At 43.2% G+C, this 18,778-nt stretch overlaps 1 protein-coding gene across 2 annotated transcripts in view; it reads left to right on the forward strand.

The window, feature by feature from the left end:
- Positions 1–1,695: 1,695 nt before the first annotated feature.
- LOC308086075 (TRPM8 channel-associated factor homolog) overlaps positions 1,696–18,778 on the forward strand; it is a 28,607-nt gene continuing 11,524 nt past the window's right edge. Inside the window, exons 1-9 of one of the 2 annotated variants that reach the window (XM_080429434.1) lie at positions 1,696–1,797; positions 3,575–3,683; positions 5,494–5,733; positions 10,170–10,380; positions 10,773–10,870; positions 11,712–11,931; positions 14,934–15,109; positions 16,344–16,465; positions 17,407–17,488. In XM_080429434.1, coding sequence (XP_080285560.1) covers positions 3,598–3,683; positions 5,494–5,733; positions 10,170–10,380; positions 10,773–10,870; positions 11,712–11,931; positions 14,934–15,109; positions 16,344–16,465; positions 17,407–17,488 — 1,235 coding nt within the window. In that variant the 5' untranslated portion in view covers positions 1,696–1,797; positions 3,575–3,597. The remainder of the gene's footprint in view (positions 1,798–3,574; positions 3,684–5,493; positions 5,734–10,169; positions 10,381–10,772; positions 10,871–11,711; positions 11,932–14,933; positions 15,110–16,343; positions 16,466–17,406; positions 17,489–18,778) is intronic. The other variant, XM_080429435.1, reaches the window with a different exon arrangement.

Here is an 18,778-nt window from a genome sequence, read left to right on the forward strand (position 1 = left end):
ACTCAGCAGATCTTGAGGCCGAGGAGTCGCGCCCGAGCGCCTCCAGGCGCGAGTGCCTGCGACGACCGGCCGATGGTCTGCTAGTCGACTAAGCGCCGTCTGAGTTATGTACCGATAGGCACAGAATCGTAAATGATGTTGTGGGGACTGCGTTTGCCCCAACTGTCACTCAAAGTGACCACTGGCCAATCACAGCGCGACTTTTCCGGGTCTGGGCGGGTCTTGGCAGAATGTCGGTGCATTTCACTATCACGCAGCCCGCACCGCCTTCTGCCTTGAGCACCATGTTGCTTCCTGAGTCTTGGGACGGTCCGCCTTCGACTCACCCGATTGGACAGAGGGAGAAAATCAGCTCCTGCCTCCAGCAGTTTTATGCTTCCAATGGACAAGTAGCGCAGATAAACGCAAGGTCTGCGCGACAAGCGGAAAAATCCGCTCTTGCGTGAATCCACGCATTTACATTAACAATGCATTGGCAGATTCTGCCCCAGAGGTAAAATAAAAGTGCGGTGAGGGCGCGCTCCCACCAAGAGTTGGCTGGCCGCTGTTAAACGCAGGTTGTGCGCGGCCACAGTTTTTTGCAGCCAGCGGATTCTAAAAAACGGGAGTGTCGCGCCTGTCACTCACTTTCAGGAGCCTCCCCGTAACCCGCACCGCCTGTGCCTGCTGCCTTGAGCACCATGTTGCTTCCTGAGTCTTGAGACGGTCCGCCTTCGACTCACCCGATTGGACAGAGGGAGAAAATCAGCGCCTGCCTCCAGCAGTTTTATGCTTAGTCGCGGAGAGCAGATAAACGCAAGGTCTGCGCGACTAGCGGAAAAATCTGCTCTTGCGTGAATCAACGCATTTGCATTGACAATGCATTGGCAGATTCTGCAAACAGCGGCCAGCCAACTCTTGGTGGGAGCGCGCCCTGAGAGCGCGCCCTTACAAGTAAAAGGCCTGTGTTCAAAATTACAAGTACAAAAGTATTGGTATCAAAATGTACTTAAAGTACCAAAAGTTAAAGTTCTCAAATGTTTGTAAATAGCCGATCTACAAGCTCAGAGCTTGTAGATCTGCTATTTTCAAATAGCCCAGGTATACTGAAGGGGTTCATTTATGTTTTATAATCATTTTAATCTGCAAAGTAACTAGTAACTAAAGTTTTCCAATAATTGTAGTGGAGTAAAAGTATAATAGGCTACTTGCCTCTGAGATGTAGTGGAGTAGAAGTAAAAATACTGAAAATTTGAAAAACTCCTGTAAAGTAAAAATACCTCACAACTGTACTTAAGTACAGTACTTGAGTAAATGTACTTAGGCCTAGTTACTTTCCAACACTGGTACTAATGGGACCTCAAGGGTCCATTCGGTTCCATTTGACCTGTAAATCTTCAGTGCAGCTGTCTACCTCTCATTACCCAACTGCTCCCCCTGCTGTCTGCACCATGCAATTACAACAACCACTGAGCTCATCATGGAACCTGTGTCATTCGCCCCTCTCCTCTCCTCTCCTCTCCTCTCCTCTCCTCTCCTCTCCTCTCCTCCAATAAAGGCATATTTCTACATTGTGGTATTGCTAATGTTAGTTGCGGGATTCTGCTTTCCTTCACGTAGACAAGACAGAACGTGTCTCAAACCGTCCTGTCATTTGGCTGTGTAACTCCCACCTCCCACTCATTAGTTTACTGCTCCTCTCTCTCTCTCTCTCTCTCTCTCTCTCTCTCTCTCTCTCTCTTGTCATTCTTGTCTCTCAGACAGCAGCTGTTGGTTTGTTCAGCAGAATAAACACCTGGATCCCTGACTTCCATTGAGGTAAAAAAAAAAAACTAAAAATTTTTATACATTTGGAAACTTGTGAAATGGGACATTCTGCATAATGAGCTTTGTGAGCTTGTAGATCGGCTATTTTCAAATGTCCAAAATGTATATAGGGCTGAACTAGGTAATGTATGTTTTGTAATAATAATCCAAATCTACAAAGTAACTAGTAACTGAAGTTTTCAAATAATTGTAGTGGAGTAAAAGTACAATATTTGCCTCCGAGATGTAGTGGAGTAGAAGTAAAAGTATAGACAATTGGAAATCCTCCAGTAAGGTAAAAGTACCTCAACATTGTACTTAAGTACGGTACTTGAGTAAATGTACTTAGTTACTTTACACCACTGCAGGGGAGACTACCTAAATAAAAAACTGGAGCGCTGCACACATGTGTTATTTTGCAGGGGTGACTGATGGTTCCACTTGTGTCTTCAAACAGGTCAAACCTGTTTTATTTAAGTGGGTATTACTAACTTCAGTGGAAGGCCCAAACAACAGATATAAAATCCCTAAATTCCTGAGCAAAATGTAAAGCTGATCTTAAATCATGGCTTCTCCTACACACACATTGGACTCAGATAAAAGGTCATCTCTGATCTCTTGGCTCTTTCTGTTGTTCCCCTGCTGAGTGGCTTGTCTACTGTGTACTGTCTTGTTTTGTTTTTTTTCCAAACACACTACAACAGACTACAACAGACTGGTAATCTGTTGGCAAAAGTTGGCATTTACTTCAGCACAAACTGTCGGCCGCAGCGCACATTGTTGTGCTAATGCGTTACAGCTGGCAGGCTGGTCTGCCAAGTTTTGCCAGGTTTGCTTATTATAAGCGACTTTGGGCTTGTTTTCCTGTAAAGTCGCTTGTACATATTCATAGTTGCTGGTTTCTTTTGTATGGGCTTGTTTCTGAAGTGCAGTTGCTAATTTGGGCTGGCTTTCAAGATTCCTTTCGAAAATAGCTGATATAATAGGGCTCAAGTGGTGAAACTGGTCGCTTCTTTTGGGCTTGTTTTCATAGACCTGGTCGCTTGTTTCAGTCATAGAATCTGGCAACACCAAAGCCAGCTCGGACCAAACCTTTACCCCTCTGTCTCCCTCTTCTCTACCCCACGGCTCGACCAGTTGGCTCAAAGACTGGGCTTGTTTTCCTGTAAAGTCGCTTGTAAATATTAATAATTGCTAGTTTCTTTTGTTTGGGCTTGTTTCTGAAGTGCAGTTGCTTATTTGGGCTGGCTTTCAAGATTCCTTTCGAAAATAGCTGATATAATAGGGCTGAAGTGGTGAAACTGGTCGCTTCTTTTGGGCTTGTTTTCATAGACCTGGTCGCCTGTTTCAGTCACAGAATCTGGCAACACCAAAGCCAGCTCGGACCAAACCTTTACCCCTCTGTCTCCCTCCTCTTCTCTACCCCACGGCTCGACCAGTTGGCTCAAAGACTGAACATGCTCAGTTTCTCTGAGTCGGGTCGATAGACGTCCGACCCGACGGAACGACGGCATCCGACAACAATTTGTCGGCAGTAGACACTTTCCAACTCTTTCCGACGCCGAGTCGGCCCAAACTCGGTGCGGTGGAGAGCTGCCTTTAGATCTTTTGATGTTGATTCCATGGGCGTTTGTTTTTAAATAGAATGTTTGATGTTAAATGTCTATTATGTACCACAATGGAAACAACCCTTGGCTTTTTTGTGCCATAAATCCATGTTGATGTTTTTTAAAGGTAATGCAATGCTTACGGATGTTGTCATTAATGTATTGTATCTCTCTACTTCCAGAATCATCTGACTGTTACTCCATCATGTCCTCCTCTCACCATGAGCAGGCCTACATGTCCATCATGAGAGGCGTGAGGATGCTGGACCTCTGCGGCCCCAATGTTCCAAGGTTAGTAGAGTTTTGCCATGTTTGTTTGTATTAGTTACATTTTATTTAATTGTTTTGAATTTTTGTTTTACATTTCAGTTAGTTTATTTCAGTTGTCTCCGCCAGGCCGAAAGAGGTAGGTGTGTGTGTGTGTGTGTGTGTGTGTGTGTGTGTGTGTGTGTGTGTGTGTGTGTGTGTGTGTGTGTGTGTGTGTGTGTGTGTGTGTGTGTGTGTGTGTGTGTGTGTGTGTGTGTGTGTGTGTGTGTGTCCGACAGATAATCTCCGGTTGGCTTGATCGCAACGGAACTGTGCACACATACTCCCTGGATGCCAATTCAGAACCTCTGCCCCGTTTTGAACAACATGCCTCAAATCATGAACACATTCTGACTAGGCCGAGGAAGAAATGCCACTTGAACATTTTCAAATCAGCCTCATGGTGGCGCTATAACAGGCCGATTCGTGTTTTTACGTATAACAGCACCGATCTGTGTAAAACTTTGTATGTGCACTCCCTAGATAGTCCATGAGCCAGACAAGATTTCATTATCGAAATAGTGGGCAAAACCATACCTATATTAAATTGTTTATAGGGTCAATATAAGTAAATAAATATATGATAACCTTTCCACAGGAGCAGCTTTTTCATATTTATCACACTTTTTTTTTCTTCCCCCATACGTACATGACAGGTGAAAAGATGACAACATTTAAAAAATAGTTATAATGAAACTTCCCCAGTTGAAGACAATGATTTATCGTATTACAAGTTTTCTGAAATTGTATATTTAAATATGCAAATTGGGCATTAGGAAAATATGCCCGTGTTTGCATAACTTTCCAGAATCAACATTGGAACATTCGACAAAGCCAGAGTCAACATTCTTATTTCATTTTGTTAAGATGTTGGAGTCAAAGGTTTTTAACGAGGGGATATTCAATATCTGGCTCAATTTTGGGGCTTTGGCTCATGGACTAAATGCCTAATTTGCATATTTAATTATACAATTTCAGAAAACTTGTAATACGATAAATCATTGTCTTCATGTAAGTAATCAACTGGGGAAGTTTCATTATGATAACTATTTTTTAAATTTTTTCATTTTTTCATCTGTCATGTACATATGGGGAAAATAACAAAATGTGTGATAAATATGAAAAAGCTGCTCCTGTGGAAAGGTTATCATATATTTATTTACTTATATTGACCCTATAAACAATTTAATATAGGTATGATTTTGCCCACTCTTTCGATCATCAATCATTGCTCAATTTTGGGGCTCTGGCTCATGGACTAGGAGGCCAAGAAAAAATCTTTGCCCCGCGTTTTTCACATCTGCCTTTTATAGCACCACCAGGAGACTTATGTCAAACACATTTTGGTTTACTCCAGATGTTATCCAAATTTTACGCAAATCGTTACACAATATCTTTAGTCATGTGATCAAGACGGACCTGTTTGATTTTTGTGGCTCGTTTTGAACAAAATGACGCAAATCGTGAACGCAGTGTCCGATTGCGGTGAAACTTTGCACGCACATTCAGACTACGTTGAGGAACAAATGCCACCATTTCAACATTGCCCTATTATAGCGCCACTAGGTGGCCGATTTTTGCACAAAAACATATATATATTACTCCTACAAATGTTGTCCAAACATCACGCAAATCGTTACATATTATCTCTTTAGTCAAGTGATCAACACAGATCCGTCCGATCCGTCCGATTTTTCACAATACAGCCTGATTGGCTAATTCCAAACATTGCTGGACCACACTAATCTACTGTTACTTTCAGTTAACTACAATACCCTTATTTTCTTGTTCCTAGCAAGCTGGTGCTGACCGGCGACCACGCCTTCCCTCTGGCCATGAACACCAGCGGTCAGGTGCTGATGGCCGCCTCCGCGTACGGCCGCGGACGCATCGTGGTCCTGGGCCACGAGAGCTACCTGGACGCCTTCCCCGCCCTGGTGGAGAACGCCCTGGGCTGGCTGCGAGGGGATGGAACCGACAACCTTTCTGTGGGGGTCCACCACAAGTCTAAGGCCGTGGCTGACAACCTGAGCAGGTACGGTATAATAGGGGCTGATTATCATTCTGTTGATTCCCTTTTTCAGATAATTGAGAGTCCAACGTTCCCTGTAACAGGCAGTGGTGTAAAGTAATTAAGTACATTTAACATGAAATTAGAGGGAACATTGCTGAGAACTAGCTCTGGTCCATAGCGTTAGAAGGAGTTCTCCTTAACGCTATTGATTGATTGATTGACATTTTTATTAGGCAAAAGAATGTAAAACAACACAGTTACATTTATAATACTTTTGTCTAAAAGGTCCGACCAAAAAAGTCCTTACGGACTTGTTTCCGTTGGGGTCCTTGAATTAATTTCATAGACATGTATAGTAGCAACCAAATAGTTCAAAAATCAACATACAAATACAGAGAAAAAATACCACTATGTACAAAAAAAGCATGACAAAAAAAAATATATATATATAGGGGGGCATTTCGGGCAAATATGCATTTACGATTTTGAAGACCAGTCCCATTTTTAGTTGTTTAACCCGGTCTTCCACCCTGAACCAGCCTAGGCTGGCAAAGTGAGTGGGAGAGAGGTGGGTCATGGGCCCCAGTCCGAGAAGTAGTCGAATCAGTTTGTTTTGGGAGGTTTGAAGCTTAGTCTTCAGTGACACTGAGGTGTTGGAGTACCAAGAGGAGCAAGCATAGTCAAAAAGGGGCTGAATCAGGGCCCCTGAGAGGGTCCTGAGGGCGAGGGTTGACAAAAGAGGAAACTCTGCCAATAAATCTGGTTCTCTGGTTTACTCTTTTGACCACCTTTGTTGCCTTGCTTTCACCTGTCAGGTATTTGTCAAGAATACATCCCAAATAGGTAATCTCTTCTTTGCTAGAGATGATTGTGTCATCGACTTTGACCTTGAAGTCATTTACCTTCATCATACTGAGGGAATGTTTGGTGCCAAAGAGAATGGATTCAGTTTTCCAAAGGTGTAGTGACAGTTTGTTATCGGTAAGCCAGGTACGGATTTTTGAGAGTTCAGAGCTGAGAGCTTCCTCAACTTGCAACTTGTCCTCACCCGAGATCAGGAGTGCCGAGTCATCAGCGAACAGGAACAGTTTGCAATTACAGGCAGCATTCATGTCGTTAATGTATAGTAGGGACAGTAACGGCCCTAGAATGCTGCCTTGCTCACCGGGAGGGATGAGGACATGGTTCCGTTGATGTCAACCACCTGCTCTCTACCCTCCAAGTAAGATCTCATCCAATTTTGTGATGTGCAATCAAAACCAATCGCTCTCAGCTTATCAAGTAGAATTGACAACCTCCTTTTGGAGGTCCAGCATGACCATGCCGCAGTATTTGCCCGAGTCTACCTCACGTTTGATGTAGTCGGTCAAATACAGTAGGCATGTGTCAGTGGAGTGGGATGTTCTGAAGCCCGATTGGAATTCAAACAACAGTTTACGCTCGCCGAGGTAGCTGTTGATTTGTTCTTGGATTAATCGTTCTATAACCTTTGAGATGGAACAAAGGATGGAAACAGGCCTATAGTTGCCAGGATCTAGTTTGCTTCCTTTTTTATATAGAGGGATTACTCTTGCCAACTTGAATTCTTGTGGGACGTGACACTGACTGATGGATACGTTTGTAATGTGGGCTACTATGGGAGCAATGGAGACCGTTTCGTCTCTGAGGAATCTGGTGGGGATGTTGTCAAGGCCGGTGGCCTTGTTTGGCTGTGGGGCGAGGAATTTGTTTTGCACATCATCAGTCATTACAGGTTTGAATGAGAAGGAATCTTTTTTAGCCCCTAGTTTCTCATAGTGAGCTTGAATGTGGTCAGGGCCATACATACCTGAAAGCTGAGGGAGTTTGCTTACCAACTGGGTTGCAACTGTGGTGAAGAAACTGTTAAAACAGTCCGCTACCAATTGCTTGTCGTTAATGAGCGAGCCACTTGAGATAATGCATATGTTTGTAGATTTTGTCTGAATTTTTCCGTTGCAGCCTAATATGTTTTAGCTATGGGACTTTCAAGCCTTTGCGCACGCACCACAGGCTGTGCAGCCTCTCGTCTTTAGTAATTGAAAAAAAAATACACTTTTGCTACTCACCAAGACTTATTTTTTGGAGTTGAAAGCCTACTCTACTTAGTGGGAACCCCCCACCTCACGTCTAAAATACACTTTTTGGCCAGAAAAAAACAAAACAAAATCACAGTAAGGAAAAATCTGGTCAATAAAAAATTCCATTGACCAGATCTGTAGAGGGTGCAGTCGAGTATCAAAAAAAGAATCCTTCAGTCTTTTGGTAAATATTTACGCCAAAAGACGTAAAAATACGTCCTTTTAATAAAATTGCACTAGAGGGCGATCTTCCCTAACCTACGTATGATCCCTTGACTGCAAGAGAATGATAGAAGCAGAAATAATGACGTCACAAAAAAAGTGATTTAGAAAAACACATCTAGCTCGGATTTATTCTCCCAGACTGCGTTTTTGGGTGAAAACGACCCATATTCAACTGCCGATTACAACAAAATGGCCGTAAAAAATTGTTCTATAGGATATACGTGACCCCCCCCCCCCCCTCTCCCGCCCAAGACAGCCTTTGTTTGCATCCGCGTCCACAGCGTGGCTTCCGCAGCTCTCCGTGGATCTTCCAAATTAGGTGAAACGCTGGCAGTGGCGGATGCATTGATTCATTAATACCTGTCAGTGAATGTGCTAATTCGTCTCCTGTTGTTAGTAGTTCATGGCTGCCAGTTCCCACCTGATGTTGTGTGGGAGTTCTGACCGCTCCAGACCGTACAGAACAACTGCTAGCTTGCATAACGTCTTCAGACTAGGACTTAGGTCTAAGACATACAGGTGACCACCTCCAAAGAGGATGATACGATCTCCCACCATGCAACAGCACATTAAAGACATCCCTAAACGCGGGCCTCCCCCCCTGGGCTCAACATTCTTCCAGGAGAAGGTCTCTGGATTGAATTTCCAAAGATCATTGAAGGTCTCGAGGTTCGAGGTGCAGCCACCAAATATGTACAGCTCTTCATTGTAGGCAAAGGCTGAATGACCGTAGCGTTCGTCTGGATGAGGCCGTGCAGAAGGTGTGCTCAGCCAGCAGTTGGTCTCTGTGTCAAACACTCTGATGTCAGACGAATCAAATGTCCGGCAGCAAGGACAATCGTCATTGCGGTCTCGTCCACCGAACACAAACATCTTTGTCCCGATGAAGGTGGCAGAGTGACCGTCTAAAGCAGGTGGTGGAGGTCCTCTGATGTCAACTTCAGACCAGACCATTGTGGTGGTGTCCAACGTGTGCACGTCATTAGCGTTTTCAGTCCACTCGTTCCATCCTCCATGTATATACATGACCTTCTCCAAGACACAGGCTGAGTGGTGGACCCTCTCAGCTGGAAGAGTCCCAGAAACCCTGGGTTTGGACCACCTGTGAGTGTCGACATCAAATGCATAAACCACGTTGCAGTACTTGTAACATGCATTACTTGAATCGTAGCTATGCCCTCCCCAGATGTAGATGATATCTTCAATCAGCACGGCCGTGTGGCCCTTACGCCTGGAGGGAACCTCGAGGTGACGTTCTTCTCTTCCAGTTGTCACTGAGGGCAACCTCGTCGAGAGCAAAGACACTGTGTTGAAGATATGAACATCAATCTGATGATCGACTCTCACGTTGCCGTCCGCTCCAAAGGAGTACAGCTCGTTTCCCACGGAAACAGCAGCGTGATACCGGTACACCGGTGCGTGGTTGAGATGAACGGTCCACTGGAACATGTCACATTACATCAGCTACGGTGGATTAAAGAGGATAATGTCGGTCTCGCTGCGTAAAAGAATGGTTTGTCTGTTGTGCGTGCAACTACTTGGATATGGGTGTAGTCAGTGACATCATGGAGGGATTGACCAATCCGTGAGGCCGATGCCTGTCGTTCTCCCATATATGGTCAATTCTGATCACCACTGATAAAGACAATCTCTTTATCAGTCCTGTGACACCACCCTGACGTCTCCAGTACTATGACTTCACACAGTGATGTCAGTACCATGACATCACACTGATGACATCACGGTGACGACATCAGTGACGATAATGATGATGATGATGATAATAATAATAATAATAATAATAATAATAACTAGAGGTTTGGGCCGCTTTGCGGCCCTAACCTCTAGTCTCAACCTCCCAACCTCACGACCCACCTGCTGTTAAATAGAAAGCCTTTCTTGAGGACAAAAGAGAAGATATATATATATAAGATAATAAGATAATAATAATAATAACCCAGATTTACTTTATATAGCGCTTTTCTAAGTACCCAAAGTCGTTTTACATAAGGAAAGGAAGAAACCAACTTTAATAAGAAAAAACTAAAAAAATAAAGACATACGTGCTAGATTAAAAACGATAAAAGGTTAATATAGGATTAGTTTGATTAACGTTGTGTCCCATTTGAGCAGGTCCAGCTTCCGGACCACAGTGGTGGAGGGGTTCGGTGAGGGTCTGGATGTGGGGGTGTACGTGACAGACGGCTACTGCGTGGGTCCAGATGTGACGGGTCTGGTAGAGTACATGAAGGCCGGTGGAGGGCTGCTGATCGCTGGCCAGGCATGGAGCTGGCTGCAACAGCACCCTGAGGACAACGTGCTGCTGGCATACCCAGGCAACCAGGTCAGTGTTGGGTAACGTTACTTTCTAAAAGTTCATAACTGGTTACGTTACAGGATTACTGCCATTAAATGAATGAGTAAAAGTATTCTGTTACGTTACAGGATTACCTTCTGAGAAAAACTAATTATAGTATAAATTATTAAATATGTCAGTAATGTCTTTGTATATTTAAGATATCTTTGGTATCTGGCCTGTGCAATTTTTGATTACGAAGCCTAAAAGGCAAACAGAAACTACGTTCCTATCATAATGCTCAAGTGTTCAACGCCAAAAACACAATTAAGTCGTTCATCGCAATTATTCTGTGTGACAATTAGTCGTCAACTTAAATGTGTAATCGTGACAGCCCGACCTGTACTTTTAACTGACTGTTGTCGTCCGCCTACACCCAGGTGTCCAGTGTGGCAGGAATCTACTTCTCTGAGCAGCATGCCAAGGCAGAGTGTCTGCCAGTCTACCCAGAGATACCCTCATCCTGGAAGGCTGTAGCGTAAGTGGACCAGCGTTGATTTCGTCGACTAAAACTATGACTGCTACCTTTTTTCACTGACGAAAACTGAATAAAAACGAAGCTACGTAGATTTAGTCGATGACTAAAATGGGACTGAAACTAAATGGTGTGTTATTCAAAAGAGTAAGACTAAGACGAAATCAGAATTTGCTGTCAAAATTAACACAGGTTGTAGGGTAGTATGTTTTTTGTATTGTGAATAGGAATGTTGCAATTTAAAAAAAACGTTTTATATTTGTGTCGAGTCTGGCGTAGAGGATGGCATCCTGCATCAGAACGTTTCAATACTTAAAAAAAAAAAAGAATGAGCGCTTTTACTTTGGTACTGTCAGTATATTTTGATGACAATCCTTTAGCTTTTTCTTTTTTGTTTGTTTTACTCAAGTAACATTGAATACAGGACATTCATAATAAGAGTATTTTGATATTGTGGTATTGCTACTATAATACTTATAGTTCATCGAAGGTGGGTTTTCTATCGATTAGTCACCCCATGGAGATTTGAATTCATGGATATTTTTTAGTTTTTGTCGCATTCTTTAGCCAATAATTTGATGACCAGTGGACCGGTAGGCAGCGGTTCCGGTAGGAGATACAAAGGAGACTCTTTGTGTGTCCTACCTGAACCGCTGCCGGTCATCAAATTATTGGCTTAGGAATGAGATAAAAACAAAAAAATAATCCATGAATTCAAGTCTCCATGGGGTGACTAATCTATAGAAACAAATACATTTTGGGGGTGAACTATCCCTTACGTAAAAAAAATCTATTGGAGTTCTTCTTCCTGCACTGGTGACCGTCTCCTCATGTTTTTGTCCAGGATCGGTAAGGACTTTGAAGAGGACCTGGGGTTCCTCCTCCGGGGGGGCGTGCAGCAGTTTGACATCCAGGGAGAAAGCGTCCCAAGTGAGGTCCTGGTCCACGGCCCGCTGGCCTTCCCCATCGGGACCACCGAGGACGGACGGGCCTTCCTGGCCGGGGGCTACCATGGGCATGGCAGGGTTATTGTGGTCGGGCACGAGAGTTACTTAGGGCGACAGGTGAGGGTGTGGATTTGACCAAAAACACAATATATACTGTAGTAGCGTTGATTCAAATTTAGTCGTAGTCTTTTGCAAAGACGCAGAGAGCATTTGAGAACCACGGGGGACACGTGTGCGCGTGCATGCGTGCCCAGAGTGCGCGCGAAGATTTTAGTTTTTGGCGTTTTATTTGCCTTTTATTTCGGGTTTTTCTTACTTTAATTCGGTACAAATAAATGTACTCCATGAAGTGTAGATGTGTGGCAAAAAGGAAACGTCATCGCGCACCTCTCCATTCAGAAATGGAAAACAAGAACCGTCGTCCTAAAACACCCTCGCCCCGGGTGTAATCCGGCGGCCTCAGACCGCGAACAAAATGGGGCAGTGTGTTTAAGGACTTAATTGCGTTCCGTTTTCCACCCGGAAAAACCTCTGAGGTTTTTTCTTTTTCTTTTTTCTTCGTCCCAGAAGTGGGGGGTTATCAGCCCCCCCAATGGAACTGGATACATCTAAACCCCCCCCCCCCCACTGCAATCAAATTCCATTTAGTTTTAGTCTATGTTTGTCATCTGCAATGTTTTACAGTTAGTCTAGTTTTAGTTGACTAAATATCATCAGATTATAGTCGACTGAATCTACAGTTGATTTAATCGACTACATTTTATTCTGGCGTCGTAATGGCTGACTTTACACTTGGTTGCATGCTGAAAATAGCCGATCTACAAGCTCATAACGCGCCACAGCGCGCCGCGTTGTGAGCTTGTAGATCTGCTATTTTCAGAGCGCAACGCCCGAGTGCAACCAAACCTAAAATGACTTGTCTTTTAGTTCTACTGGATCTCTTCTCCACTTGTCCCTCACTAACATTTTAGACTAGTTATCGTAGCTTAGTTTTTATTTAGTTTTCGTCAGTGAAAAAAGGTAGTCGACGAACATTTTTCGTTATAGTTTTAGTCGACAAAATCAACACTCTGTACTGTAGGAGCCTATGAGCAAAAATATATAGAAGCAATTGGGAGTGAATCTGTAGTTCTGCCTGGAATGGGGACTTTGTTACAAAGTTTTTGAACCAAACTGATCCCAAATTGTGTTTTAGAGAAGGGAGAAGAGTCTAGGATGTGTGTAGCGTTGTCCAGGGTGTTATAGGGAAAGGAGAAGAGTCTAGGACGTGTGGAGCGTTGCCTAGGGTGGGGAAGGTTCAGCCAGCCTTCATTACAGCTTTCCTTTCCTTACTTACTTTGACTATAACATCATGGGCCTACTGTATGCCATAGCTCAATGGTTAGAGAGCCCACCTATGGAGCCAAAGGTCCCAGGTGGGTCCCCTGAGTAAGACTCTTAACCCTTAACTGCTCTCCGAGGCGCTTCCCCCTTAGCGCCCACAGCTCCTGTTACCTATAGAGCGTCGCAGTTCCCGCCCACTTCCTGTTTTTTTTGGTGCCGGAAGAAAAAACTCAATGCATTTTTCCATTGACATTTCCAAAAATATTTATATCTATTAATTTAAGCCTCGAATCAAGCCATCATGACATGACATGAATCATGACCATAAACGTTTGATTCTGTGATTTTTTTTTTGTTGAAAACGGCAAAACAAAGGGTATTTATTAAATATAGTATATCATATAATTAAATATAAAATAAAAAAAATCACAGAAAAAAACATTTTATGGTCATGATTCATGTCATCTCGTGATGGCTTGATTCGAGGCTTAAATTAATAGATATAAATATTTTTGGAAATGTCAATGGAAAAATGCATTGAGTTTTTTCTTCCGGCACCAAAAAAAACAGGAAGTGGGCGGGAACTGCGACGCTCTATAGGATGGGTTAAATGCAGATACCTCATTTCACTGTATATTCAAATAGACAGTGACAAATACCACAAAGGAGTGTGGGACTATATCATTATTATAAGTATAATATTACGTCATCTCAAATCCAATGCTTGACTGCCAAACGATGTGATTTTACGTCATCTGATGTTTTTTAGTGATTACGCTAGAGGGCGCTCTTCGCCAACCTATGAAGGATGCCTTCACTTCGAGAGAAGGATACACCCGGAAATGACGTCATCTAAAACATTTTCACCCAGTCCTCTACAATGTTATCAGATTTATAAAAATACATTTATCTCTGATTTATTTTCAGATATTTCTACAGAACAGACGATCGCGGTTAGCCTGGTAAACCCTCCCTCCTTCCGGAAATCTCATTTCTATTTGATTCCTGGAGTGAGTCTGGCCTGATCCGCCTGTCTGCAATATTGGCTGTGCTGGAGTTGGGCGGGAGTAATACCGTTGACTGACAACCCCTTCAGCCAATGATAATTTTTCCCCTTCAGCCAATCAGCAGTTCACCAGTCTTAATGTGACGCGACGGGACTTTTGAGACAGCCATACCCAAAATGGGTTGCCTTTTTCGGGTACAATGGTGTCACTGCCCGCCCCTACCGGTTCTCTAATTATTTTTTTTTAAATAGGCTTTGTCATGATTAATTGACCACATATATGAAGTTAAACAACTAAATTCTATCCAAACGATATCTTATAAGTAAATTCCGTGCCTCAAAATAGAAGTTAGAGAGCTTTTTGAAGTAAAAAAATAGCGGAGAATTGGTCGCACAAGAAAAAGATGGCTGCCGTTCGTGTTTTGGGCTCACTCGAACTCGCCACCTGATTGGCCAACGTAAGCTGTCAATCACAGAACAATGAGCGACGACGCTGATAGGCGCGGCCGTTTGGCATACACAGCCAATATTGCAGAGAGGCGGTTCATGCCAGACTCACTCCAGGAATCAAATAGAAATGAGATTTCCGGAGGGAGGGTTTACCAGGCTAGATCGCGGTTACAATGTTTTGTTTTCCCGTGGAAAGAAGAGACTCATCTTTCCACGGAGACATCGTTTTTTTACATCCGCGTTGAAAGAAAACATTCTGTGGATCGTCAAAATAATGTGAAACTGCTGGCAGTGGCGGATGAATCAATTAATTCATACCTGGAAATGGATGTGTTGACAGGAGCTGACTCCGTTCCTGCACAACGCCCTCCACTGGTTGGACGAGGGACGGCGGGGGCTGGTCGGGGTCGTACCGGCCGTGGACTTTGCCCGTCCTCTGCTCAGCCAATCAGGACTGCAGTGTGAGAAGATGGGCTTCCGGAAGGATCTGAGCGTGTTTGTGTGCGACACGTACAGGTGCGATGTCCCAAAAACATTAGAATATCCTGGAGATGTTCATGTTGTATGTGTGTAAGGTAGTGGTTCTCAAACATGTTCACGTCAAGGCAACGCATTCTCACTCCCAAGACGTCAAACGGGTGACTTCCTGGGGACAGACATCCCCAAGAAGTCAAACGTTGACTGGAAGGGACGGGGCAAATACGGCCAGTGGTGGAAAGTAACTAAGTACATTTAGTCAAGTACTGTACTTTTGAGGTATTTTTTACCTTGCTGGATTATTTCCAATTTTCAGTACTTTCACTTCTACTCCACTACATCTCAGAGGAAAAATATTGTACTTTTACTCCACTACAATTATTTGAAAACTTTAGTTACTTTGTAGATTTTGATTATTATTACACAACATACATTAACCACTTCAGGTCTTCAGCCCTTTTTGATCAAGCTACAATATGAATTTTGGGGAGTGAGAGTGTGTTGGTCAAGGACCCCCACATTTATATGTATTTGGCCATGGACCCCTATTTGGCCATGGACCCCCCCCATCTGAAAGTAGTTTGTGCCAGGGACCCCCATAAGAGAAGATTTCTGTTCAAATTTGTCCAAATTTGCAGATCTAAAAGCTCACAACGTATCGCATTTCGACACGTTGGCAGCTTGTAGATCGGGCTATTTGTAAATAGCCCGAGGGCCCTACCTTGCACACCGCCTTACTTACTATTACAAAAAAAAAACATTTTAAAATAGCCGGTTCGTGTCGATGTAGATCGGCTAGTTGAACTGTTTTAAAATGTTTCTTAAAATAAGGATAAAGGATAAGGATAATTCCTTTAACAGGTCCGTTCATGAAAGTCCTTGCGGTCTTGTTTCCAATGAGGGCCTGTGAGCAATTAGGGGTTAAGAGTCTTGCTCAGGGACATATTTCATTTCATCAACACATTTGCTGGCCTGGCCTGGAATCGTACCTGGGCAACCAGGGCCTCTGGCTCCCTAGGCGGGCTCACTAACCACTCAGCTATGGCTGCCCCCAAATGGTCATATATGGCTAATAAGTTCACGGATAAGGGCTAAGGCGACGTGCAAGATAGGGCCCCAAGTATAAAATAGCATTTACAATTGACAATTTACAATGTAGGCATTCAGCAGACGCATGCAATATTTCACTTCATGTGTCATGATTTGAATATACGAAAGTTTCACTTTTTGAATTCTTCCTCATTATATATATTTATATTTTGCCATGCACCAGTGATGAGCATAAAGAAGAGATCCAGAACTTTGTGGCAGAAGGAGGAGGTCTGTTGATCGGAGGACAGGCCTGGCACTGGGCTTATACACACCCTGGACAGAACCCTCTGACCGACTATGAAGGTATGTAGGATTATTATTATTACTAGCCCATACCCGGTCGGCCGGTCGGTCGACCCAAGACGGACACCAAGACGGACGGTACTCCAATTATATAGTAGGATTATTATTATTATTATCCTGGACAAAAACTGCTAACCCATTATGCAGGCAAGCTGACCGCTGCTATCGATAACAGACAGCTGCAGACAACACACTTTAATAAACCAATCTGCAGCGTTTTGTTTGTGCCTTATTCAGCGTGTTTGTGCCTTATTCAACAAGACAGTGTCGTGTAATTGAGGCATTAAACTGCGGTTACCAGGCTGGTAGTTGTAATAAAGTAGAGGAAGAGAAGAGACGTCAGGTTTCCAGGTTCTGATCATGATTCGGTTTATTCAAGTACAACTCTTTGATCAGTGCCTCTATCTGATTAGCAGCTGAATGCCAGGAAGCCAGACCTGGTGTCTCCAGGTTAAACAATGGAGATGTCACCCCAGGGCAGAGTCCCTGAATAGCAGATGCTAGCCAGGCTGGATCTGAGTCAACAACACATTCTTATTCTGACTTTAGCGAAATCTGATTTTACTTCCATACTGTCATAAAATATAAGCAATAAGAGCCAATATACCATAACAGTCAAGTAAACAAACACACAGTGTAATTGTACTGGCTGTAAAACGAAAGAATTAGAGGCAGTGCGATATTTGATTCATTCATATTTGATCAACACTCCCTACCAGAGTTTTGTGATTTGCGATTCGACCCCTTCAGGGTGATGAAGATTTTAATTGAGTAAAAGTACAAACCCATTGGCATCAAAACATACTTATAGTCCCAATGTAGAAAATACTTGATTTTTTTGTCAAACTTTTTAGAAAAAAGCAGATGTACAAGCTCACAGCGCGTAACAAGAGAGTTTCTACGTCCTAGTTGAAGCTGTGTTGCGTTGTTGTGTGGTACAGGTAATCGTATTCTGACCAGGATGGGTGTCAGTCTGCTGGGAGACACGCTGAAAGCAGGCTGCTACAAGGCCCCGCAGCCAAGGTTAGTAGAGCTTGGTATTCTCATGTCGTTTTTATTTTTCTATTTCATTTTGACTTCTTGTTTTCAATTTCAGTTTATTTTATTTTATTCCTAAATTTTTATCCCACGATTTTGTAACCCATTTTTTCACCCAGTGCCACTGGTTGGAACACGTTATTCCAACCAGTTCCTTTCCCCTCCATAAGGCACCCCGGCTGACCTGACCGGGGGGGGGCAGTATAGAGATCAGGATTACTGCATGTTTTTTTGTGAGGGTACCTACCATAGGAGACACGCGGAGAACATGCAAACTCCAAACAGAAAGGCCCTTTCGCCAACCCCACCTAAAATTTCAGTTTAGTTTAAACTTTAGTTTAAAAGCGGGTTTCCTGGTTTAGTTTGTTTTAGAAAATGTCTTTCTGGGCCGTCGAATGGAGTGTCAACTGTCAACTATTCCACACTCCCACTCCGGCCCCTCCCCCTCCCCCTCACCCCACCCTCCTCGACGGCTGACCACACCTACAATGTTGTCACGTTTGATATCCTGAAATTAGCATTTGAAAAGGAAAAGACCTTTAACCCATTAAGAACTGAGGCCCGATTCTACAACTGCCTTCTAAATCAGTAGTTCTCAGACTTTTTTCGTAATAAAAAAATATTAAAAAAATTTCACACTTTCAAAAAAAAAAAAAAAAATGTTGAAAAATAGCAGATGCACAAGTCCATCTGCTATTTATAAATGGCCAATGCTAAAATCTAAAATGGATCTAAAATTAAAAAAATCCAGGTTTTAACACATTCCATGCCATTGGCGCAGATCTACGTCTAAAAATAAAAAATAAAATCCTGTTTTTAGTTTTTACGCTAGGTGCTTTTCGTCAACATGAATGATCCCTTGACTGCGAGAGAACAATAGAACCGGAAATGACGTCATCCGCAAAAATATAACTCCATCGACGATGTTATGAGATTTAGAAAAACACACAGATTTATTCTCCAAGACTGCTTTTTTTTGTGAAAACGAGCCATATTCAACTGCCGTTAACTACAGAACGGACGGTCGCGCTTAAAATGTTTTTGTTCCGGTGGATAGAGGAGACCCTCCCTCCAGACAGCCTTTATTTACATCCGTGTCCACATCGTGGCTTTCCGTGGGTCTCCGTGGATCGTCAAAATAAGGTACAAACGCTGGCAGTGGCGGAAGAATGAATGAATTAATTAATTAGAATTAAAATTAATTAATACAGTGAATGTGTTAATGGGTTCACTATACAAAAAACATGCTGCTCTGATCCCAGCCAGGCTAGCCGT

The sequence above is a fragment of the Gymnoscopelus braueri genome (genome assembly GCF_963280865.1).
Source record: "Gymnoscopelus braueri genome assembly, chromosome: 5".
Lineage (NCBI taxonomy): Eukaryota > Metazoa > Chordata > Actinopteri > Myctophiformes > Myctophidae > Gymnoscopelus > Gymnoscopelus braueri.